At 39.6% G+C, this 23,235-nt stretch overlaps 1 protein-coding gene and 1 long non-coding RNA gene across 5 annotated transcripts in view; one reads left to right on the plus strand and one right to left on the minus strand.

Annotated features, from left to right (window-relative positions):
• Nucleotides 1-20: 20 nt before the first annotated feature.
• The window catches only part of LOC114019480, a 32,713-nt gene continuing 9,498 nt past the window's right edge, over nucleotides 21-23,235 (plus strand). For 2 of the 4 annotated variants that reach the window (XR_003564536.3, XR_006285622.1), the window contains exons 1-5: nucleotides 21-573; nucleotides 3,195-3,291; nucleotides 9,423-9,497; nucleotides 11,337-11,397; nucleotides 14,616-14,764. This is a non-coding gene — a long non-coding RNA (uncharacterized LOC114019480). Of the gene's footprint in view, nucleotides 574-3,194; nucleotides 3,292-8,772; nucleotides 8,977-9,422; nucleotides 9,498-11,336; nucleotides 11,398-14,615; nucleotides 14,765-23,235 lie in introns of all 4 variants that reach the window. The other 2 variants (XR_005227887.2, XR_006285623.1) reach the window with 2 other exon arrangements.
• Nucleotides 1,260-23,235, minus strand: part of SS18L1 (SS18L1 subunit of BAF chromatin remodeling complex) — a 34,743-nt gene continuing 12,767 nt past the window's right edge. Inside the window, exons 5-11 of the mRNA XM_007059794.4 lie at nucleotides 19,534-19,731; nucleotides 18,306-18,470; nucleotides 16,698-16,799; nucleotides 16,029-16,121; nucleotides 9,489-9,608; nucleotides 4,042-4,169; nucleotides 1,260-3,757 (exon numbers count right to left, since the gene is read on the minus strand). Of these exons, the coding sequence (XP_007059856.2) occupies nucleotides 3,731-3,757; nucleotides 4,042-4,169; nucleotides 9,489-9,608; nucleotides 16,029-16,121; nucleotides 16,698-16,799; nucleotides 18,306-18,470; nucleotides 19,534-19,731 (833 nt within the window). The 3' untranslated portion in view covers nucleotides 1,260-3,730. The remainder of the gene's footprint in view (nucleotides 3,758-4,041; nucleotides 4,170-9,488; nucleotides 9,609-16,028; nucleotides 16,122-16,697; nucleotides 16,800-18,305; nucleotides 18,471-19,533; nucleotides 19,732-23,235) is intronic.

The raw sequence follows: 23,235 nt of genomic DNA on the forward strand, positions 1-23,235 counted from the left end.
GTCAAATGTGGGCCCCGCCTGACGGTTCCATTCGGGCTCGAGCCGCGCTATCCCCTTCCCTCTTGGCTTTCAGCCGGCTGAGCGCCCCCTCCCCCCGCCAGCGAGGCTACAGGCACGCAGGAGCCTGGGGCTGGGTGAAGAACTAGCTCATGAGATGGCCTCGAGTCACCCAATCCCTGCCTTGCCCACGGAGCTCGCGCTCTGGCCCCAGCCATGGGGATGGGGTGTGGGGGGGACGCAGCGTGCACAGGCCCCGGTGGCTGGGACCCAGACACAAGAAGAGAGAGCCCTGTGGCAAGAGCAGCTGGCTGGTGTGGTCTCTGGGTGGAGATGCTCCTGCGCACTTCAAAATCCCTACTGGTCAGAGGCTGCTTCTGCTTTAGAAACGACCTAGGGCTTTGTCTGGGGGCCCTGAAATCGTCAGTGTTTCTTCATGTGTTCCCTTATCACAGCTCTTGAAATAGAGCCCGGGCCTGGCCTGGCCAAGACAGGCTTAACTTCGCTCCTGGGGTCTGGCGACACAGCAGCTGGGACCATGCTTCCCACATCAGATGCATGCTAGGTCCCCATAAGGTAGTGTACCTAAAAACAGCGGTGGGGCTAGGGTGGCTGGAACTAGCCACCTGGATCCAATCTTGCCTGCCCCCCCCCCCCCGGTACGTATTTGGACACTAGCCTTAGCAGCTGCCATGGCCACCCTGCTATCTAGAGTAGAGCTAGCACATTTGTCTACCCAGGGGTGAGAATTAACCTTTTGGTGCTGTGCAGACCTACCCCTTGGAAGGACTGCCACTGAAGTCACTAGATGTACTTGCAGTGCATAAGGTTAAGCATAAATCTTTGCAATATCAGAGCTTTCGTCTCCATCTTTTGGGCCTGAGCCTGCTCCCATTAATATCATTGGGAGTTTTACCTGTGACATCCATGAAAGCAAGGGACTAGTCTGCAACATAAAGTTACAGTCTATCCTCCAGAGATTGGTTCAGCGTAAAAGTATAATGCTTGATCTTTGCAGATTGAACAAGATTTAGAACTGGGGTTCTCAAACTGGGGGTGGGGACCCTGCAAGGGGTCATGAGGTTATTACATCGGGGGTTGCGAGCTGTCAGCCTCCACCCCAAACCTGCTTTGCCACCAACATTTATAATGGTGTTATATATATTTAAGTGTTTTTAATTGATGGGGAGGGGGGGTCGCACTCAGAGGCTTGCTATGTGAATGGGGTCACCAGTACAAAAGTTTGAGAATCGCTGATTTAGAACATCTGAAAACTGTAGTAAGTGTTTTCACATGCAGTGAGCTTTACCTGAAGTATGACAGACTATCGGGGAGGGAGTGTGATGAGGCATTGTTTCCAAAAAGTCTGCAATAAAAACTGAATCTCCCATAGTTATTACACTGGTCCTTTTAAAAAAGTCTTTGCATCATAGGAAAAGTACCATCAATAGGCTTCTCAATCAGTTCATTTTAACCTAAACCAGTTTCAAGCATTCTGTATTACAAAACAGAAAATGATACAATTAATGAAAAAAGTCAAAATGCTGGCATCACTTTTTGTTTCCACATTAATACATAAAAATGGACAACACATTAAATAAACATTTCGTTATTAACAATTAGAAATATTAACACCAAAAATCATGTATAAATTAGGAAATAAATGTACAAACTATTTCCAAAGTGCTCTTTCAAATACAGTATATACACAACATTCAAGAAATTCTTAATGTAAGACATTTCAGATAGAAGTAATGTTGCTGTTTAATTTTTTTTAAATGTTGTCCATATTCTCTCAAAAGGATTATATTAGCACTTTCAAAAGCCACATAAAAGGCATATTTCCAAGCTGGCAAGGAACAATATTGCATTCTCCTGGCTACCTGTAACATTAACATAGATTAAAAAAACCCCTCAAACTTCTTTTCTGTGCCTTATTTGATATTTATAAGTACTCAGTTGTATGAAAACACCAGCAGGAAGGAAAAGAGAAATGAAGAATGAATAAAAATGCTAACTCCATTTCACTGATCAGCAATTAGAAGTGTTAATGCTGCAAGGGCAGAGCTTGAACAACATTTAATAATAAACCATTTAGCTATCAAGTATTAAGATTTTCCTTTTCAGGAAAAACAAATCCAAACGTGAATCATGATATCTAAATTTTCTGGGTGGTGTTAGTTTTCAGAATATAAAAATTCCACAACTCAAAATATAATCCAATAAAAACCTCAAAAGGAGAAAACTCATAGAGGGTATATTTAACTCTATACTCTGAAAGTTCCAGTTAACCTTAAGGTATTATTTCACGTTTTAATAAAATGTATATTAAATAAATTTTAGCCATTTTAACCCTTTAGTCTTAGACAATTTAGACATATTTTATTCAGCAGTAAAAATCCCATTTTAAAAAAAATGTAAAACTGAATATAAACTACTTTTTACTTTTATTGTTCATTTTGGCTTTTAAGTACCACTGTCCCTATATTTCTCATTCTCCCTCTATAGGTTTTCCTTTAATGGTTGAATCCCATTAACAATCACCTTTCCATATGCATAATGAGTGTTCATAGTTAAAGCTGAATTACTGATTTTTCCTTTGAAACAAAGATAGATTTTTTACACCAATTATAAATTACTTCTATCAAGCTACTAGAGAAAAGCAAAAGCGATGAATAACTGCAGAAAAAGTCAATTTGATAACCTGATTTTATTTACGGTTATAATGCTTGCTAGAAAATCTGAACTAGTAGGGCAATGGAAGAACCAGAAATTAAAGAGCAAACAACCGGCAACCTGGGAAATTTGGCCTGAATATTTATAAGTTGTGATAAAATTTGGAGTAGCATATTTAAGACTGGAATGTGGTCACATGTTTGTCAGCTAAATATGATATGAAGCAATACTGATTTCTAGTAGACTTACAGATTCATTCCCAGAGTTCTCTTTTATTTCTTTCACCATGGCATATACCATACTTATACCATACTTTCATGGATCTAAAAAAGGTGCTTCTGGATATTCATATTTCCTTGAAAACAGGTTTTGATCATCTCTCTGCACCTTTTACTAAAAAAATGTGGAATTGTGCAGATATTACATTAGAAGACATGGGTAATTAGCTATATAAATTTGCTGAGCAGAATGTCCTCAGCAAATGAAATATTACTTCAGTTGTTTTTATTTTTGTCTTATAGTGTGGAAATTGATTCAACATAAAGAACGCACCCGTCTCCATGCTGTAAAGTAATACAATTGAGAGCCATGGATTTCAGAGGCTGGCATATACAACAGGTAAACTGCAAAGTATCCAGTTAAACATAGGTTCATAACCTACATTAAAATAACTGCATGGGCAGAGATGTGACTGAGTGATCTTTGTATTTAGCTGGATTGCAGAATATCCTAGCTGTTTCCCAGATCTGGGCACATAAAAACTCTGATCAAATGACCCCTAAGCTATTTAGAAACATCAAGAATGGGGAAAAAAACCTCTGCATTGTATCAACATACATACTATACACAGCACCAAATATATCAAACCATTAAAGCATTGTCTTGTTACCAGTAGTGCACTGCTTCATATCCAGCATGAAATGAACACTGTTCACATAGAGACGCTGCTTTGTGCTAAGGGGTAACCAACATATTACAATTAATCAAAACTGCCAGTACATCCAGTTCAAAAGATGGATATACTATTGAAATGAATCAGATACAGGAGCTTCTCACTTTATTGCTGGTAGTTTCCATATTGACCCTGTTAAAAATTACAAAATACGACACATTAGAAGATAATATCATTTCTGTGTCATGCACTCAGGGGGCTGAATCAGATTACTATCTTTTGGTTTACAAAATTGGATGGGCCCAATAATGCATTGTCAATACATTCACATTGGATTCCCTACTATGACAATGGATCTGGGTCTTCAACCTCATAGCTTTTCCTGTGTGCAAGAAAAAGCTGAGTTCTTCCAAGGCAGGACTTCCTGAAAAAAAGGCTAATCCAGACCCTTTATGGCAGACGCTAAAATAATTTACCTGCTCATAGCCATAAGGCCTCTGTTGTTGGGCAGATGGTCCTGTCTGAGAAGCTCTGTAACTTCCATACTGTTGCCCCTGTCCCTGTTGGTAGCTGGAATACTGTGAAGAGGCTCCTTGTGCAGGACCTGCAAAGGAAAGATAGGAAGAACAGTAAGAGGCCAGTATGGCTCTATCAGAAGCTCTTTAATTACCTGAAAATCAAAAAGGAATCCTACAAAAAGTAGAAACATAGATGAATTTCTCAGTACAAAAGAGTAGTACAAGAAGGTAGGAACAAAATCAGAAAGGCTAAGGCACAAAATGAGTCATGCCTTAAAAGGGACATAAAAGGCAATAAGAAGAGGTTCTTTAAATACATTAGGAGCAAGAGAAAGAGGAAGGAAGGAAAGTTTAGGCCCTCTACTTAGCAGGGAAGGAGAGATAATAACTGATCACATCAAGAAGGCTGAGGTATTTAATACCTATTTTGCTTGCTCCACTAAAAAGATTGATTAATGGTGACCAGATACTCAACACAGTTAATGTTAACGACAAGATGAAAGGAATGCAACTCAAAATAGAGAAAGCACAGGTTAAAGAATATTTAGATAAGTTTAATGTATTCAAATAAGTAGGACCTGATGAAATTAATCCCAGGATATTTAAGGAACTAGTTGAAGCAATCTCAGAACTGTCACAATTATCTTCAAGATCTCATGGAAGACAGATGACCTCCCAGAGGGCTGGCGAAGAGCAAACATACTACCTATCTTTAAAAATGGGAGCAAAGAAGACCCAGGGAGTTATAGAGCAGTCAGCCTAACTTTGATACCTGGAAAGATACTGGAACAAATTATTAAACAATCAGTTTGTAAGCACTTAGAGAATCATAGAGTTAGAAGGAATAGGCAGCATGGATTTATCAAGAACAAATCATGCCAAACCAACATAATTTCCTTTTTTTGAGAAGGTTACTAGCCTAGTGGATGGAAACAATAGATGTGATATATCTTGATTTAAAAAGGCTGTAAACTCAGTCCCACACAGGGGTGAAAGTAAGGCGGTACAGGCCAGTACTGTGTACCGGTAAAAAGTAGCCGCCAGTACTGGCCCGTATCACTGACTTTAAAGCACTGCCATGGCAGCGCTTTACGGACCCTGCTTAAAACGCTGCCGCAGTTAGCACTTTGACATCGCTGCCCCTTTTGTGCCCCCCATCAGCGGCCCTGCCAGGTCCCTATTGGCAGGGCCGCCAACTGGGGGGCGCAAAAGGGGCAGCAACAACCCGGTAGGGCTGCCAATGGGGGGGGTGCAAAAGGGGCAGTGAGGCAGCAGTGCAGATGGGTTTAAATCACTGCTGGAGCCCCAGGCGGCGTGGGCCAAGCAGCACATACGGGCTTGCTGGGAGATGCTGACCCCAGCCCTGCCCCTTCCGCCCAAGGCCCCAGTAAGAGCTCCATTTTACTTTTATCCCGGTCCCACATGACATTCTCATAAGCAAACTAGGGAAATGTTGTCTAGATGAAATTTCTCTAAGGTGAGTACACAACTGTTGAAAGACTACTCAGAGAATAGTTATCAATGGTTTGTTGTCAAACTGAGAGGACGTATCTAGTGGGATACCATGGGGTCAGTCCTGGGTCCAGTTCTATTTAATATTTTCATTAATGACTTGGATAATGGAGGGAGTGTATGCTGATAAAATTTGCAGATGACACCAACAGGGGAGGTGTAGCAAGCACTTTAGAGGACAGGATTAGAATTCAAAAGGATCTTGACAATTAGAGAATTGGTCTGTAATCAACAAGATTATGTTCAATAACGGTTAAGTGCAAAGTATTACAATGAGGAGGGAAAAATCAATTGCACAACTACACAGTGGGGAATAACTAGCTAGATAGTAGTACTACTGAAAATGATCTTGGGTTTATAGTGGATCACAAACTGATTATGAATCAACAATATTATGCAACTGAGAAAAAGGTTAATATTTTGGGGTGTGTCAACAAGAGTATTATATGTAAGACACAGGAGGTAACTGTCCTGCTTTACTTGGCACTGGGGAGGCCTCAGCTGGAGCAGTATGTCCAATTCAGGACACCACACTTTTGGAAATATGTGGAGAAACTGGAGAGAGCCCAGAGGACAGATACAAAAATGCTAAAAGCTTTACAGAACCTATGAGGAAAGGTTAAAAAAAAACTAACTAGACATGTTAATCTTGAGAAAAGAAGACCGAGGAGGGACCTGATAAGTCTTCAAAGATGATGAGGGTGCTATAAAGGGGACAGTGATCAATTGTTCTCCATGTCCAGTGGAGGTAGGACAAGAAGTAATGGGCTTAATCTGCAGCAAGGGAGATTAAGGTTAGATATTAGGGAAACCTTAAGAACTATAAGGGTAGTTAAGTTCTGGAATAGGCTGCCAAGGGAGGTTGTGGAATAAGAACAGGTTAAACAAATACCTGTTAGGATGGTCTAGGATTACTTGGTCCATCCTCAGTGCAAAGGGGCTGGACTTGATGACTTCTCAAGGTCCCTTCCAGCCTTACATTTCTATGGTTCTGTGATTAAGATAGTGAAACCTATGTCCAAAGTTTGATTTATCCAGGGGAGGTCTTGTAGTTAACAGCACTGAGACAGGAGATTTAGGTTTTATTCCTGCTCTGCCACTGACTTCCTAGGGTAACTCACTCTGTGAGTTGGTTTCAGTAGCTTTAAATTAATGATAATATCTACCTTCCAGAGATCAAAAGGCTGAACTCAGTAGCAGTTATATAGCTTTTTGAAATTTCCCCAATGGAAAAATTGACGGTAGTGCAAATATTTATTTTATTATGAGTTGGATCCCTACACATTATCTTCATTAATCCATTACAGTAGAACCTCAGAGTTATGAACACCAGAGTTACAAACTGACCAGTCAACCACACACCTCACTGGAACTGGAAGTATGCAATCAGGCAGCAGCAGAGACAAAAAAAAAAAAAAAAAAAGGCGCAAATACAGTACTGTGTTAAAAGCAAAATACTAAAAAATAAAGAGAAAGCAGCATTTTTCTTCTGCATAGTAAAATTTCAATCTATTGTCAATGTTCAGTTGCAAGAATTTTTGAAAGAACAACCATAACATTTTGTTTAGAGTTACGAACACCTCCATTCCCGAGGTGTTAGTAACTCTGAGGTTCTACTGTAGATAATTTCATTATTTAAAAGATAGGCCAAAAACTTTATTTTTTTTTATTTACTTCATTGGTTTTAATACTGTAATAATACTGACTTTTTCCTGTCAGTTTTGGTTGTCCTTCCCATTTGAAGGACGCTGCGATCTCCCTTTTTTTGTTGAAGACACGCATTGTCTAGTGATCTAAGTACGTGTCTGATCGTGGTCCTGACACTGACTCCATTCATCATTATGGGCAAGTCACTTATACTGTTTCCCCATCTGTAAATTAGTGATATTTACCCTGACGGGAGTAGTATAAAGACTAAATACTGATTTAAATGCTGGGTATTATTATTGTTTTTGATGAAAGTCAACATAGTTCTACCTTTTTTTTTTTTTTTTTAAATGTATACCTGCATCAGTTTGGGAATAAGATTAGTTTGTGTAACACTGCCAGGCTCTGCGTCAGAAAAGCCCGAAATATCGTAGTCTTTATTTTCAGAAAATGCACAAGCAACTTCATGCCCAACCTGTGAATGCTATTGTGAGCACAAATGACCAGCTACACACTTAACTGGTCTGATGGATATGCAGATACGCAGATACTTTAGTAATACATGCAAGTCTGGTGACAAGTGCATGTGGATACTGAATTTTTTTTAAATTTATATCTGTAGATTCTGTGTTTAAACTGCAAATGGAGTTCTTTTAAAATTTTTTCTGAGGTACCGGTGGATATTTTGGGGGAAAATATTTAGAAGGTTGTTCCCCACCGGTTTTTAACATTGTTAACCAAATTTTGGGCCTATAATTTAAACCTATAATATTTGTCCGGTTTTGGTGGTCAAAAATGTTTACCAATATTGAACAGCCAAATTAAAATATTTTAATATAGTGATCATAAATCTAGGTTTTATTGCTATATAGAAGGATAGACATTCAAGGTTGGTACAATTGCATAGCTACAAATAGTCTCAAGGGCAGACCTGGAATCCAGAGCAACCTCAGAACTATGATGCCTCAGACTGGCGATATCAACAAGGTCAAGTTTTCAAATTTGGAGTAAAGCAGGTATGTGCACTAGCAATCCTTGTTCTGGAGGATAGTACTTGGACCATCCCTAAATCCTGAGTCCCTGTTTTGATGGACCTAGGTTCAGATTACATTCCTCCAGTTCATTTTAGTCACATAGTTTATAAATAAGTTTGTACAAATTGAATGAACTGCATTTCTACTCCTGGGTCACAGCACAGAAGATTGCCAGCAACTGGTGCTCCAAACCATTGAAAAAGGCTAGGTAAATACTAGAAAATAAGGGCAAAATTTCTGAGGACTGTGAAGCGCTTAAATTAAAGTCAGTCTAGTAGTTTTAACAATTTTTTATAGTTTGCCTTTTATTTTACTAGGATACAGATGATTAAAAAGATACTTCTTATACTATAATGCTGCCAAGGTCAGCAAGACCCTGCAGTAATGTACCTTATAAGTGCCAGTCAGGCAAATCAAAGCTTTTTTCCCCACAAATGGTCATTCACATCCTTTCTCAAATCCTAAGGATATTTCTATTACTTATTGTTTTATATAGCAGTCTCAAAGCCCTGTGATGTGGCCACCATCCTGTGGCTGAGCATGTCCAGACCATTGTTCTTGGAGACCACGAACACCATTACTTGCTGATCAGCAATATGAAATGCTCTCTTCCTTTGAGGGACCGAAAGTGCTGCTTCTCAAGTACCCTAATCTGAGTAGAGAGATCATGACCAACTATCAAGCCTTGATTCTCTACATGGTAGGGGAGAGCATCATCATTTTGTGAGCAGAATGGCCCCAAAATTTCTCATTTAGTGCACTAGTGCAAGAATATTCAGATCACATTCAACCCTTTTCCTCACCAATTGATAGTAAAGCATATACGCTATTGCAAGAAATCTATGTGAGGTGGTAGTGATTTTGTGGGATTCCTCCCCCTTTATATTATATAAAAATTTCACATTTATGAGGCCTGAGCACTAGTATAATAACCCGCCACTCACACCTGTAAAAAAGTCAATAACATGGGGATAAACATGCTGTCTGTCTACACAGCTTTCCCAGCCATTGGTGTCAAGGAGTTAGAGATCCTGTATGATGTGTGATAACATCCACTGAGCTGAACCAGATGCTACATTTGTTATAAGTTAAAGCTGGTGCCTTGAGCTACAAAGGGAGATAGACAATTTATCTGTTTGTTCCTAGGTACAGAATGGACAAATTTATACCAGGAATTGCAAACACAAGACATGCTAAAGAAGACTTCCTCACCATATCCAGGTTGTTGTCCTGGATAGCTTTGCTGATTTGGGTACTGTTGCTGTGAATATGTTTGCTGTTGCGCAGCTCCCTGTTGGTATCCTGCCTGCGGCTGGCTATACTGGGAATTTCCTAGAAAGGGGAAAATTGATATAGTTTATGTACCGACTCAGCAGCTGTCCCAATATAGCTGCTGATCACACTGAAAATAACTGAATGAGGTTCCTTGATATGAAACCCTGAAAAGGGTATTCCTTTAAAAAAGAGACTTCCACTATATTTTACCAATCGGTGAAGAGGAGATTATTCCTCTGGTTATTTTTAGTATATTTGAAGAGGCTGTGTTTTTGTTTGGTGTATGAAAATAGTTTTCTTTAAGAAGTCTACATGCATGTTCTCCCCTCTCCCCCCCACCAGCTGCTCCCTTTTCCTCTTACATTTTAAACATCAGCTCTCTTTTAATTAAAAATTTTAAAATAAAATATACATTTTAAAACAGCACAATAACTTTGTTTCCAACACATTATAAATTAGGAAAAATATACACTCCTAATTATATATTTTTCCTATGATAACACTTAAAGACCAAGTAAAGTCTATTCCAGGGGTGGCCAAACCGCGGCTCATGAGCCTCATGCAGCTCTTTTACAGTTAAAATACAGGTTTCGGAGCCCCCCATGTCCCCCCATTCTCTGCCTACCAGACTGATTGGGGGAGCTTGGGGCTTCAGCCCTTTGGTGGGGTGATGGGGCGAGGAGCTTCTGCCCAGCAGAGAGCGGGGGTCTAGGGGTTTCAGCCCCACGGGAGGCACTTGCCAGGGCTCGGGGCTTCAGCAGGAATGGGGCTGACGCTCCAAGACCCCCAGACCCCACATGGCAGAAGCCCCAACCCCACCGAAGGGCTGCAGTCCCAAACCCCGGCAGGCACGCCCTGGCTCTCAAATTTCTGAAGATTGTAGTATGCAGCTCTGGTCAGTAAGTTTGGCCATCCCTGGTCTATCCAAATGCACATCCTACAGTTTGTACACAGTCATATTCATGTATTTATTTGGATACTCTTATCTAGCATTCTTTAAGAAAACTGACTTTTAAATTTCTGGGTGATCAAAATTTCCCCAATATACACCAGCCTATTTGAACTGCAAAGGTTTATCCTTAATTCACTAGGTTTTATTTTCCATTAAGTTGATATTTTGGCTTTCCTCTAATTTGTGGTAATCTACAAAAAGCAAGTGGGTTGAAAAGGAAACATTACCACACGAACGTTCTGTGTGACCAAAACATTGGGCCTGATTCTTCACTCCTTCACAGCTGGTATAGTCATTACACTGATGTAAAGTGGGTGTAAAATGTTACCCAATCAGAGTAGTAGCATTTATCAGCCATTTTATACAGGTATAAAGAACTACACAAGGTGTGAGGCAAACAAGAATCAGGCATGTTGACTTTTAAGGAAAATAAAACATAATAAAAGTTAAGGCTAAACCACTGTGGTTTGAATTAATTAGTGCACAATGGAGAAACTTCGATCATTTAAAATAATAAAGAAATTTACTTCATGTTCTGTCTTCATATGTGTTTTTGTAAGACAGATCTTCAGAAATGACATGTATTTTAGATTGCAGGGATCACTTACCTTCAGTACTGTGTAGAATTCTGACACTGGTTACCAGGTTTATTTTATTTTAATACATACATTAAAATTGTTGTAGCTTGGAATGTTGGAAGATTAACTGACGTCAGTTTAAAGTATATATTATGGCTTTTTTTGCCACTCTGTTTGTCTCACTGTTTTCTTTTGGAGATGAATATGTCTAATTCACCTAGTAATAACATGCTGAATTTACTTTCTGTTTTGCAGCTTTTTCTATCCTTTCCTGAGTGCTGTCAATAGGTGGCAGGTGATAATGAATCATGCACAGGTGAATTCCAACTCTTATAATATAATTAACTCAAAATATGCTGGACATTGGAGAGTTGCCGGAGGCAGTTACTTATTCCTCAAAAGGAAGTCCTACACAGAATTATTCATTACACAAAGGCTAATTTTGGAATTTATAATTAATTTAAAAGCGACATTGTAAAAGTTGTGTGGCCCAAAATTTGACCTGCCTTTTTTATTTTTAAGTTAGAGGGGCTTCACCAACCAATTCTTCACGGGAAAACCCTGACCCACATTGCAATGTAAGCCCAGGGTTAGTAGAATTCGAATGAGATGATCATGGGTTTAATGTACACTCATTTGAGCGTCTACACTAATTTGTAACTCATTGTGGAACCCTGGGCCCCAACATGGGATCTGTTGTCTACATTGTATTATGTAGGCCCGAATGCAACCACCCATATCGCAGACTTCCTAGTGCCCTCCCAAAATGTGGCTGCTCTAGCCGTTTGTTCATAGTGATGTGTGGGAAAACTTGACTATGCAGCAAACTTGACTGTCCAGAAGACAAAGAAAGTAGGTCAGTGGGATACTTTTGGTGGACTACCTGAGCATGAGTCCAGTGGGGCTGCTTATATTGCCTGCAAAGCAATAGGCTTGAATCCTGGGTCCTGGCTTGACTCAGGGTCGGACCCTCCATCCCCGTGGAGTCCTGGGTCCAAGCTCTGGATTACTGTGGTTTGAGTGTAGATGGAAGGAGGGTAAGGTTTGAATCTGAGTTCAAACCCTGGGCTTACAGTGCAGGGTACACATACCCTAAGTCTCCACAACACACAACCCACCAGAGCTGTGTGACCTGCCTGCTGTGCAGGCAGATGTTAATGATATAGATTCTGAAAAGAAAGATCCTACCCTTCCCTGGGGTGAATCTTATGACTCCACCCAGCCCAAATGCAACACATGGCAATTAGACACAGCAAGGGAAGGGGAGAAAGACTCTCCTTGGCTAAATGACTGGTAATCATTTGTGGATAAACCAATGGGTCACATGGCTGATTAGGGGTATGGAATGGCTGCCATATGAGGAGAGATTAATAAGACTGGGACTTTTCAGCTTGGAAAAGAGACAACTAAGGAGGGATATGATAGCAGTCTATAAAATCATGACTAGTGTGGAGAAAGTAAGGAAGTGTTATTTACTCCTTCTCATAACACAAGAACTAGGGGTCACCAAATGAAATTAATAAGCAGCAGATTTAAAACAAACAAAGGAAGCATTTTTTCACACAAAGTACAGTCAACCTGTGGAACTTCTTGGCAGAAGATGTTGTGAAGGCCAAGACTATAACAGGGTTCCAAAAAGAACTAGGTAAGTTCATGGAGGATAGGTCCATCAGTGGTTTAGCCAGGATAGACAGGGATGGTGTCCCTAGCCTCTGTTTGCCAGAAGCTGGGAAAGGGTGACAGGGGATGGATCACTTAATGATTACCTGTTCTGTTCATTCCCTCTGGGGCACCTAGCATTGGCCGCTGTTGGGAGACAGGATACTGGGCTAAATGGACCTTTGGTCTGACCCGGTATGGCCGTTCTTATGAAGACATCTGGCTCACAGCTCCAAAATGGGTCTGTTAGCTAAGGAGTGGAACTAAGACTCACTGAGCTGAAGAATCCCCAACAACCCCTCACACTCACATATGAAAATTTTGGGGATATGGTCCCTCTGTTCCTCCCACTTTTCACCACTGGAGCAGCCCTATTCTAAATAAACACAGTTACTACAGTCTTAGGATGGACAGAGAAGGCTGGGAGAACTATAAAGCTCAGCTGTTTTATTTGGCCAACGGGGTTTACATGATGTATATATCAGGAGTCAGGATTTGGCCCTGTATGATTTTGTTTTAAAGCAAATATGCTTTCTTTTTAAAAAAATAAATTCAGTCACCTAGCATTCATAGGACTAAATGCTACCCTATAATGCACACTAATTCCTATATGCTTCAATAGGAGTTATATATTAGAATTTTACGGCTGAACTTGATCCATAATGAGCAATACTATACTATGGAACTAGTCTAATAATAAAGGAAAATCAGTAAGGAAACATTTCATTTTCAAACTTCCACAGGGTTATTGTAAAACAGAGTAGTGGGTTAAAAACTAAAATGATATTTTAGAAAACTCATTTCAGATACCTTGACAGAGTCCTCCTGAAATGACTTAGAGTAGTTACTATTTTCATTCAGATATTTAATTATATTCATAACTTTCAACACAGCTCTACAAATAGATTATATTTTAAATCTGTTTTACTCTTTAGAATCAGATTTTGTTTTTCAAAAACATGCAAAGTGCATTGGCTTTAATTTGGAATTTGTTGAATCCTAGATCTGCATAAATTCCATTTTTGTGGAGCTCACAGCAGGGGCAGATGGGATGTAAGGGGTTGTTTATTCATCTACATCACTGAACATGCAAATAACCAGCCTATCCCGAAATGGATAGCTTTTCTAATTAAAAACTGTCCCAAAGGTAAAAGAAGAGAGTCTCGATGACAAGAGTGCCAGGACACAACAGCTGGTGTCCCAAGAAGCCCTCCCACTGTATTTGCTTTCAGTTCATAAATAATAATATCCTTTATTCATATTTCCAAGGAAAATAAGGCGTTTCATTGTTATGGAACCCTGCAATTTTTTATTGGACCTATTAAAATATTTAAAGGGAAATCCAGTTTGTGATTTCTGAACAACAAAAATGAACAAAGTCTCTACATAAAAGTTGGCTTCCTCAGATGAGATGTCATAGTAATTTAGATGAGATGTCATAGTAATTTAATTTAAGTGTTTCTAGTGATTAAGCTCCCCAAAGTGTTCAGGCAATGGGGTCATTAAATTGGCGGAAAATTCTACCATTCCTTTCTGGAATAAATATGCTGAATCTTGCTGAAATGACTGATATAGTGTCACTATTATCAAGGAGGAAAATAAACCTCATTATACTGACATTAAATTCTCTCAGCCAATCAGAGTGCAGGAGGCTGTGGCACTACTGATGTGTGATACTCAGGTTTTTCTCATGCTTGATTTGCAAAATCACAGTGGTACAGATTTTCAAAGGCACTTAGGTGCCTGACTCCCACTAATTTTCAATGGAAGTTAGGTGCCTAACTGAAAATCTTTCCCTGTATGATAATTTCTCAAAAACTGTACTGTGAATACACAAATCTTTGTACTCTAACTGCTATAATCCCTTTGCTCCAGGTGGTTCCTGTGCTAAAAAATTTGCCTGCAACAAAAGTATCTGCTACCATCTCTCCATCTTAAACAGACTAACTCCAACATTTATATGAAAGAAAAAGCGTATTAAAAAGCAAAGGAAATGTGACTGTCATAGTGGTGAAGATGAAATTGTAAGGTTTCTTTTTAATGTTAAAATCCTTTGACTCATTTCACTCACAACCATTTCTCTCCTCTCTTATCCTCCCTCTTTGTTCCCTGTTAGCCAGCAAGGCTCTTCTCCCCAGAATAACTGATATATATTTGTTTACTTGCCGTTTTGAAACATAATGAAACAAAAAATATTAGTTATTCAAGGGAGAAGACCTTCCTTGACCTGTAAAAAGGGAATGAGTCAGGATGGGGGAAATGAAATAAGAGAACAGGAGGAGGAAACGAGGAGAGAGAATATAAGACCTTGGAGCAGTCTGATAGCTTATGCCAGTTTTTGTATTTTTTCCCTTTTTCTAATTTTAAATTTGAATATTTAATTATACATTAAATAGTAATAACTCAAGTGCTTCCTGTTAACTTTGTAGGAACAAGAGGCCTGATTCCACAGCCTTTACTCATCTCAGTAGTCCCAATTATTTAAGCTGTCAGGTCTTCTTTATATTTACTTCTATTGCTCCTCATTATCTGCTCTGCTTCCAATTTTAGTGCTGTCTGAAAATTAAGAAATCCTGGGCCATCATTTGATCTCAGTTACAGGTGTGAAACCCCATTCATTTGAGCTTTTGACCAGTTGGCTTTTCACAATACTTAAAGACCAATATGTTCTCCCTCAATTTGAAAAAGTTTCCATCTATAGCGACTATTTGTTCCCTAATCTTAAGCCATTTTTCTAACTCTAGCACCTTAGTTTATTTCCCCCACAATGATCTCTGACTTTAATGGTTAATATATTAAGAGCCACTTATATCTCAATTTAAAGTTAAATGAAAACATCATACAGTATTTTTTTTAAGAAAAGAAATAATTGTGGTATTATAGCTAATATTTCCTCATACGTAAAAAAGTTTCTAATATCTAACACTATAACTGCATCTAGTTGAGCTACACATGTTCTGTTGTCAGCGATGGGTTGTCTACTAGTGCACACAAGGCTTATGTGTGAGCTATTAACCATTAACCTACACAGTTACTAACATTATCTAATGTTGTGCATAGTGTTTTGAGATATATGTAATATAAAAGTTGCTATACATAACTAAATTCTATTTTATAGACACTTCTGCTAAATATTCAATTTAGGAAAATATTTTAGTCTAGCAGCTGAGCAGTGTTTTAATTCTGCAGAAATGCTATAAAACAGCTTTCATATTTTTCCTAAGTAGACTTTGTACTTTATGTAGCTTAGAGCTTTTGTTTGCATAGATTGCAAATATATCATCTCACCTCCTTCATAGTAATGCTGTGTGGAGTCCTCAAATGACCTGTCATAGCTCTGCTCGGTATAGGATGACTGCTGATATGCATAATCACCATGACCTGCAATCAGACAGTAAGAAAGAGACAAAATGGACAAGGTTAATCAAAAAGGTTCATCTGATCCATAGTTTGTTTTGGCACATGTATTATATAATTATGTGTGTGTGTATTACACACAATGTAGAGAGTACCTATTATGTTTTATACATAATTAAATAATTACACATACACACACAGTTTAACGTCATATATCTTCACAGATTAGGCCAAGAGAAAGAAAGAAAGCTCAAATGGGCAAATCTGAGGTAGATAGCTTGCTGGTGAAATGACAATACACTTGCCAAGTCAGAAGCACCACTCCTTGCTAAACTGAATGCGTACCCTATCCCAGAGATTCTCCTGTAGGCTTTCTGCTCTTTTCAGGATGCAGTTGGTAATGGTGCTACAAGGCATGTGTTTTACACAGAACTCATATGTATTGGGAACAGGAGTTGCTGGCATTTCAGGTTGGAAACAAATCTTATAGGTGATTTGGTTTCCAATTTTTTAACTCTTGGATATGGCAGTTGTACAATTCAGTACCACATCAAGCTCTGCTGAATCAATATTAGCGTTACTATTACTCAGCAAAATTACCATCTGGATAATATTGCTGGTTCATGGGCTCTGATGAGCCTTGTCCATGGCTGTACTGTTCACTGTAATACTCCTCCTGCCCCATGTACTGCTGAGAGGAACCTGTAAACCAAAAGGAAAGAGAGAGAAAGAGAGTGTTTTAAGTAGCCCATAAACCCAAAGGGAGATTTTTCATTATTTAGATATTCTTGAGATGAATATAGTGTTTTCTTCTGGGAGGAATCACTTGAGTTTTATATGTTCAGAACTGTTTCAAAGATGTTTTTTCTCATTGGAAAGGAAAACTGCTTTTGCTAAATCTGAGAATGAAAGTATAGTTTAATATTAGAATTGCATAGCTGCCATAATAGGACATGAAAAACCCTACACAATTAATCTACTCGCCTGAGTTGCCCAATAGTTGGGTTCCTAAAACCCAAAGGAATCCTGTGCTTAATAATATAGTTAGCATTAAATGTCTATGAGTATCCAATTAGAAAATAAACCAAAATTTCATAATTTAAATTCACTTTATGTCAGAATTGGCCTAGCAGTTTCTTCACTTTATATAATGGTTTTCCAAGATGTTTTCAGTCAAGATTGACAGTGGTACAATTACCCTTTGATGCCTATTGGAAATAATTTTCCTAATAATTTTATTAAGGCTTATCACGACTCGGTTTCCACACAAACATTAATCCAAAGGCCACTTGGTATTGGTTACATCCAAAATATCAATATAAGCATACACTCCCTAATATTCTATACCCTAGCAACACTACAGTTATAAGCATTGGCCAAAACACTTACAACAGGTGCAGGCCCAGCAGGTACCTTCCTATCCTGGCGTGACACCTGGGGTTAAGGAAAGCTCTGACAAAGAAACTACTAAAGAACCTTGCTTTTTATACACTATAACAAACAAGTGATGTCATTGCTGGTTATCGGACCTTACGCAAAGACAGAAGAGGGAGTCATAGGACTACACCTTGCACATGGTTTCCAATTAACCATGCTTTCCCTATTTCCCAAGCGTTAAATAAGATAATGCTGGTATTTCTAGGGTCACTACAAATTTAACCCAAACAATTCTTTCTCATGTTTTTATTCTTTGAGCTTTTTGTTCATGCTAACATTCAAACTCAAAATCATAATTTACTTAAGTCCAATGTAGGCCCATATTCCTACAGTTCCTTCCATCACCTTTATATTATATAAATCTATATTTATAACCGAAATCTCATTTGCAGAGATCTCTTCCTTATTAAGAACAGTACCACATTGGGACTAATGGCCTGATCCAAAGCCCACTGCAGTAAACTGAAAGAATTTCATTGACTTTAATGGATTTTGGATCAGACTCTTGGTCTTTTTCTTTATACAGACAGATGATGCCCTGTAGGCTCAGTCATTTCTGAACTTTAGAAATGGAAATCTATGAAAATAAAACTAGAGCAAAACCTTATTGACATTCTACCTGCGCCTTTCACCCTGTTTGGCATTTCCTGTTTTATCAACTTTCACTGGAGTCCCTCATTCCCAGATCATTATGGCTTCTGTGGTATATTTGTCTGTGACAGCAGGAATGGTGGGATAGCAACCTTTCTGGAACTGAATAGTGCACTTTACCTTGCTGAGAAGGTCTGTAAGGGCCCATGGGTCGCTGACCCATCATGCTGTTGCCTTGATTGCTCTGACTCATCATGGCAATGGAGGACTGTCCTTGGTAATGCTGGCTCCCTCCTTGTGCCGAGTTGTAGTGGGATGTTGCCGCTTGCTGGTGCATCATGGAGACTACAAAGAACATAGATACAATTGTTTTCTAAAGGGATATCACAATTCTTTTCCTACTCTTTTTTGAAAACAACTAAAATCGTCAGCCAATTTAGTCTTTTCAAGTTGCATTCAGATCATCATTCAGTGAATCCTCCACGAGGGGGACAGGAAAAAAAAGACAGAAATTGTTCACTTTTTTCCAGTGTGCATATTTAACTTTTCTACATTCTAATCTGAACCCATATGCTGATAACGTAATCAATTCATACCATTATTTTTCTGTCAGATATTTTAAAATACATCTGGTCTCAATAAATAACAGAAATCATTTCTGCAACATGATTACAGAAAAGGGCCCTGTATGAGGAAACTGAAATATCTGTTCTTCTTCACCTGCACCCTTATCTTCAGCTCCATTTTTTTTTAACTAACTTCCTCTTTCCTCTTCTACCTTATTTATAGGCCTGATGACTACAGAATTTAAGTAAATTGAAGTTACGGTATTTTTTTTTCTGAATTTCACATTACTTCCTTGAAAGAATTCGTTTAATATCTGATATGCTATTCATTACCCAGTGGTGAATATTTTTAAGAGACAGGGACAGATTCTCCATTGCTCTCTGGCCCCTCTGTGCCACTCCAGCAATGTGAAAGGCCTGTAAAGGGAGTGGAAATATCCTCTGAGGAATATCACCAGCATGGACAGCTTCTTTAGCTGGCATAACTATTCTATGACAGCCCCTCTCACAGCTCAGAACATATCGGGGATATGTGTTGGGGCTGTCAGAGTATGACCAGAGTGCAGCAGCACTCTGGATATTCACTCCTTCCACCACACGCTGAGGGCCATGAGAAATAGAATGGAAGTCAGAGTGACGCTGAGGCTATTCTGACTTATTCTGAGTCCAGAAAATACTGAACACAAAGGTAGTTTAAAACCACCTCTTCTGCATCTTTTTCTCCCGTGCAGGAACAGGGTTACAGAGAGTATGTACAGCACATTTTCACCTGTTGTGCATATTTGAGGCCACTGAAAAGTCCTTTCAATCCCAAAAGGAAAGGAAAGGGAAGGGAACCTTACCTGGGTTAGACTGCATGCTGATATTTGTTCGAGAGACGTAATTGCCTATTGACCCCTGGCCTTGCATTGGCACGTTCTGAGATGCAGGCACTGTATGGCTATAACCAGGCCCAGTTCCATGGCTGCTCACGGTCATACTCAGAGAGGTTGTGGGCATCGTATTCTGGCCTGACTGCTGCATAGACACGTGATTAGGACCTAATAGATCACAACAAGAAGAGTGATGCTATTATTGACAACCTACGCCGAGTATTAAAAAATTTAGTGCCTTACCTGGATTCTTGTTATGGTACCTAGGAAGGGGTAAAAAAAATAAAATAAAAATATAAAATATTTTTTATACCAAGGGCCATAAAATAAAAAAAATAATACCGCCCCCCCCAATCCCCAACATTAAAACCCCTGTGAGTTACAAACAGCCAAACGTACCACCTACTGTCTTATAAAGCTAGACTGAACCTTGTCCCTAAAGACTACCAAACTTGGCTTTGCTGAACTGCAAGCAGGAACAAATTTCAGAAGTGAAGGCTCTCCAACTAGCTTTTCCTAAGACAGCTTTTCCTAAGACAGAGGCAAATCTAATAGCATGGTTGGCAAATGCCAGCTGCAGCTTCAGCCTCTAAACTGAATCAAGAACTCTGGGAGTATCCGAGCCCTTCGGTAGCTCAGGTGTTCCCTGACTAGGTTCAACCCCTGCTTCCCCTGAGGGTTATCAGGTACCCCTCTCTTGTAACGGGTGTTGTTGGGAGAACCCAACAGAGACTGACAGCTCCTCTATACTACTGTTGCATCAAACACAACTGCTCTGTGCCCAGCAGCAGTACCAACAGACTTTCTCCTCTGCTAGGATTTAAAAAGATAGAAGAACGTACCCAGGGACCCTGACACCAGATGGGCAGTGGGAGAGAGGAGCTAGCTGGATGGGGAGGGAGGATAGTGAGGTATCACAAGGCCCCATAAAGGGGAGGGGAAGAGAGGAAATGGAGGAAGAGGTCCCTCAGTAAGCCCGCTATATAAGGAGAAAGGGACCCCCACCAAACCTAATTAGAGTAGAAAGGAAAGAGGGGGATGAGGGCACTCGTCCTGCCTCTGTACTGCCTCTGCAGCTATCACATCCTCTTCCTTCTGTCTTCCCTGAGCTTGACTGAAGATACCCAATAGTTTCAGAGGGAAAATTCTCCAAAACACCATGCTAACCCCTACTACCGTGACCATTATCCTTCCCTTCCCAATTCATTTGCTGACTTGATCCCTGCGCTAGGAGTTCAACCTCTGGGATTCATACTAACAGTATCTTGCTAACTCTGACTGGGACACTGTATGTGCTTGCTTGGCTGATTTTGCTTTTATAGAGGTCTGTAATAGCCCAATCCAAAGCTCACTGAAGTCAACACAGAGACTCCGACTGACTTCAGTGGGTTTTGGATTGCGCCCTAAATAAGGACAACAAGGTTTCATAGGGGCCTCTGAGCCAACCCATATACTAAATGCAAGTTTTCTTCAGTGAACAACCAAAAATATAGAGCTCTGTATTACCAAGCCTGTTCTTAAGCATAAACAACACAAAGTGATTTCCTGGCACCCACACTTTTGGGGGATGATCCCACAGTTCTTTCCTGACTTGGCAATTTACGAATTCCTGATCTCCTCTCATGATGGTGAGAGGGGTAGAAACTCCCAGTTTTCCCTTGCAGTTGCACGATACAGGAAAGAAAATCATAACTTCATTCAGCTCTCTAGCAGCATGGAGCCTCACTCTTGCTCAGGGTCACTCAGTTGATAAAGCTGACCTTGTTTTTTCATACACATAGCTGTAAGTTGTGGTCAATTATCTGTGGTACTAATAAAAGCCAACAGTCAATAAGAATAGCTATCAATATGCTTTGGTTGTACCCGGGGGCTGTAAGCACTGTCCTACTTAACTTATCATATGTTTAATTATCTTAGTTCTTACTGTTATTGGATAACTAACTTCAATTATGCAAGACCAGGTTCTTCTTTCATATGCAGTATTGTTCTAAATTCTTTTAGCAACTTTTTGCAAACTTAGTCATATTTACTGTGCACTGTTTCATATTGTTGCAAGACCATTTAGATGGAGACACATGCAGGATCTCCAAATAAGAAAATGTTTTCATGTTATTTTGCTTTAATTGATATTAATTTTATTTACAGCCTGAACAGCATCTTAAAGTTTTTTGAATACCAGTTTTCCATAGGTATTCTTAAAGTATTTACAAATATTGAAATGACAAAACTTGCTGTAGATTGTTTTATTTCCCCCCTTATAGAGAGACTATGGGTTAGATTCTCAGCAAGAGTAAACAGGTATAGTTCTGTTGAAGTAAGTGGAGCTTTATGGCTCCAGCAATTTATGGCTGCTGAAGTCTGACCCTACAATTATGTATGTCTTATAAAGCTGATACTTGTTCTGCAGTGAAACAGAAGACAACATGGAATTTGAATGAAGAATGGAGTTTGTAATCTCTCTGAGTGAGAGTCCTTCTGCTGATGGATCTTACAAATACTGCAGGCTCAATTAACTACAGTGTTGATAACTCTTGCAATATTTGTTGGTTTTCTTAAAGCCCAAGATCCCAGATTTATGTTATTACATGAGAATCTCAGCTTTCATTTAAAAAACAGTATGTTTCTGGCACTCATTGTTGCAGATAAAAACTTGAAAACATGACCCAAATGTACTTGAAGCTTGAAAAACTGAAGGCAACAAAAAAAAAAAGCACCTAACTTTTTTTTTAAAATCTTGCGATTTTTATAAACCAACCGTGTAATTTCTGGGGTCTGAGTCAGGATTTTTTAAGCAATGGGATTAGCAATACTGCGATTGACCACGAATGGTATGGCTGACAGACTTTACAAACTGCACCAGTGGAACTTGTAGACTGGCTGTTTAAGTCTGGTGGTTTTCGCTGTACATTCAAGGCCTGAGAAATAACTGACTTCCAATTGGTGTACCAGGTGGCCCATCAGAAATGCTAGAGGTAGTTTCTGTCCACTTCCTGGTAGACGGTTGTCCCATCACCAAAATCACCATCATACTTGGCACTTGCTAGCTGTCTTATGAGAGATGTTAAGGATTGAATAGATGTTGGGAACTGAACTATCTTCTCACTTCTAGAAGGGATCCTTCTAAGACCTGACTGAGGATAATGGAGGGTCAGTGTGCAGAAGCTTATATTGCTGCCCCCGGTGCTGTACCTGTGATGCTAAGTAAACAGAGAACTTCAGTTCTGTCCTGCTGCCACTCAAACACTTTCACAAGTACTAGAGCTTCATTTTCAGAATTGCATGTACATTTGTGTACCAGTTTGCAAAAGTTACTATCATCCAATGGTTGTTCAGTGGCCTGTGTGAAATTAATGTGTCAGTCTTAGTCTAGTTCTCAGTGGACTGGTGTTCTCATCACAATATCAGCTGGCATTAATCAGCTGCTTTGCTGACATTCTCAGCAGAGACCAAGGATTGACTGGGCATTGAGACTGAACTACCTTCTCACCCCCTGAAGTGAGTCCCCTTAGGTCAGGGTTGACGCCCTTTGGTGGGGCAACACAGGGTAAACTTACACTGCCGCTGCCCTTGCTGTTACCTGTTCTGTGGATAAATAGAGGACTTCAGTCTCCAGGGCTGTCACACACACACAAATGTAAGGAAAAAACAACAACAATAATGAAAATGTAGCTC

Source organism: Chelonia mydas, chromosome 13, assembly GCF_015237465.2.
Source record: "Chelonia mydas isolate rCheMyd1 chromosome 13, rCheMyd1.pri.v2, whole genome shotgun sequence".
Lineage (NCBI taxonomy): Eukaryota > Metazoa > Chordata > Testudines > Cheloniidae > Chelonia > Chelonia mydas.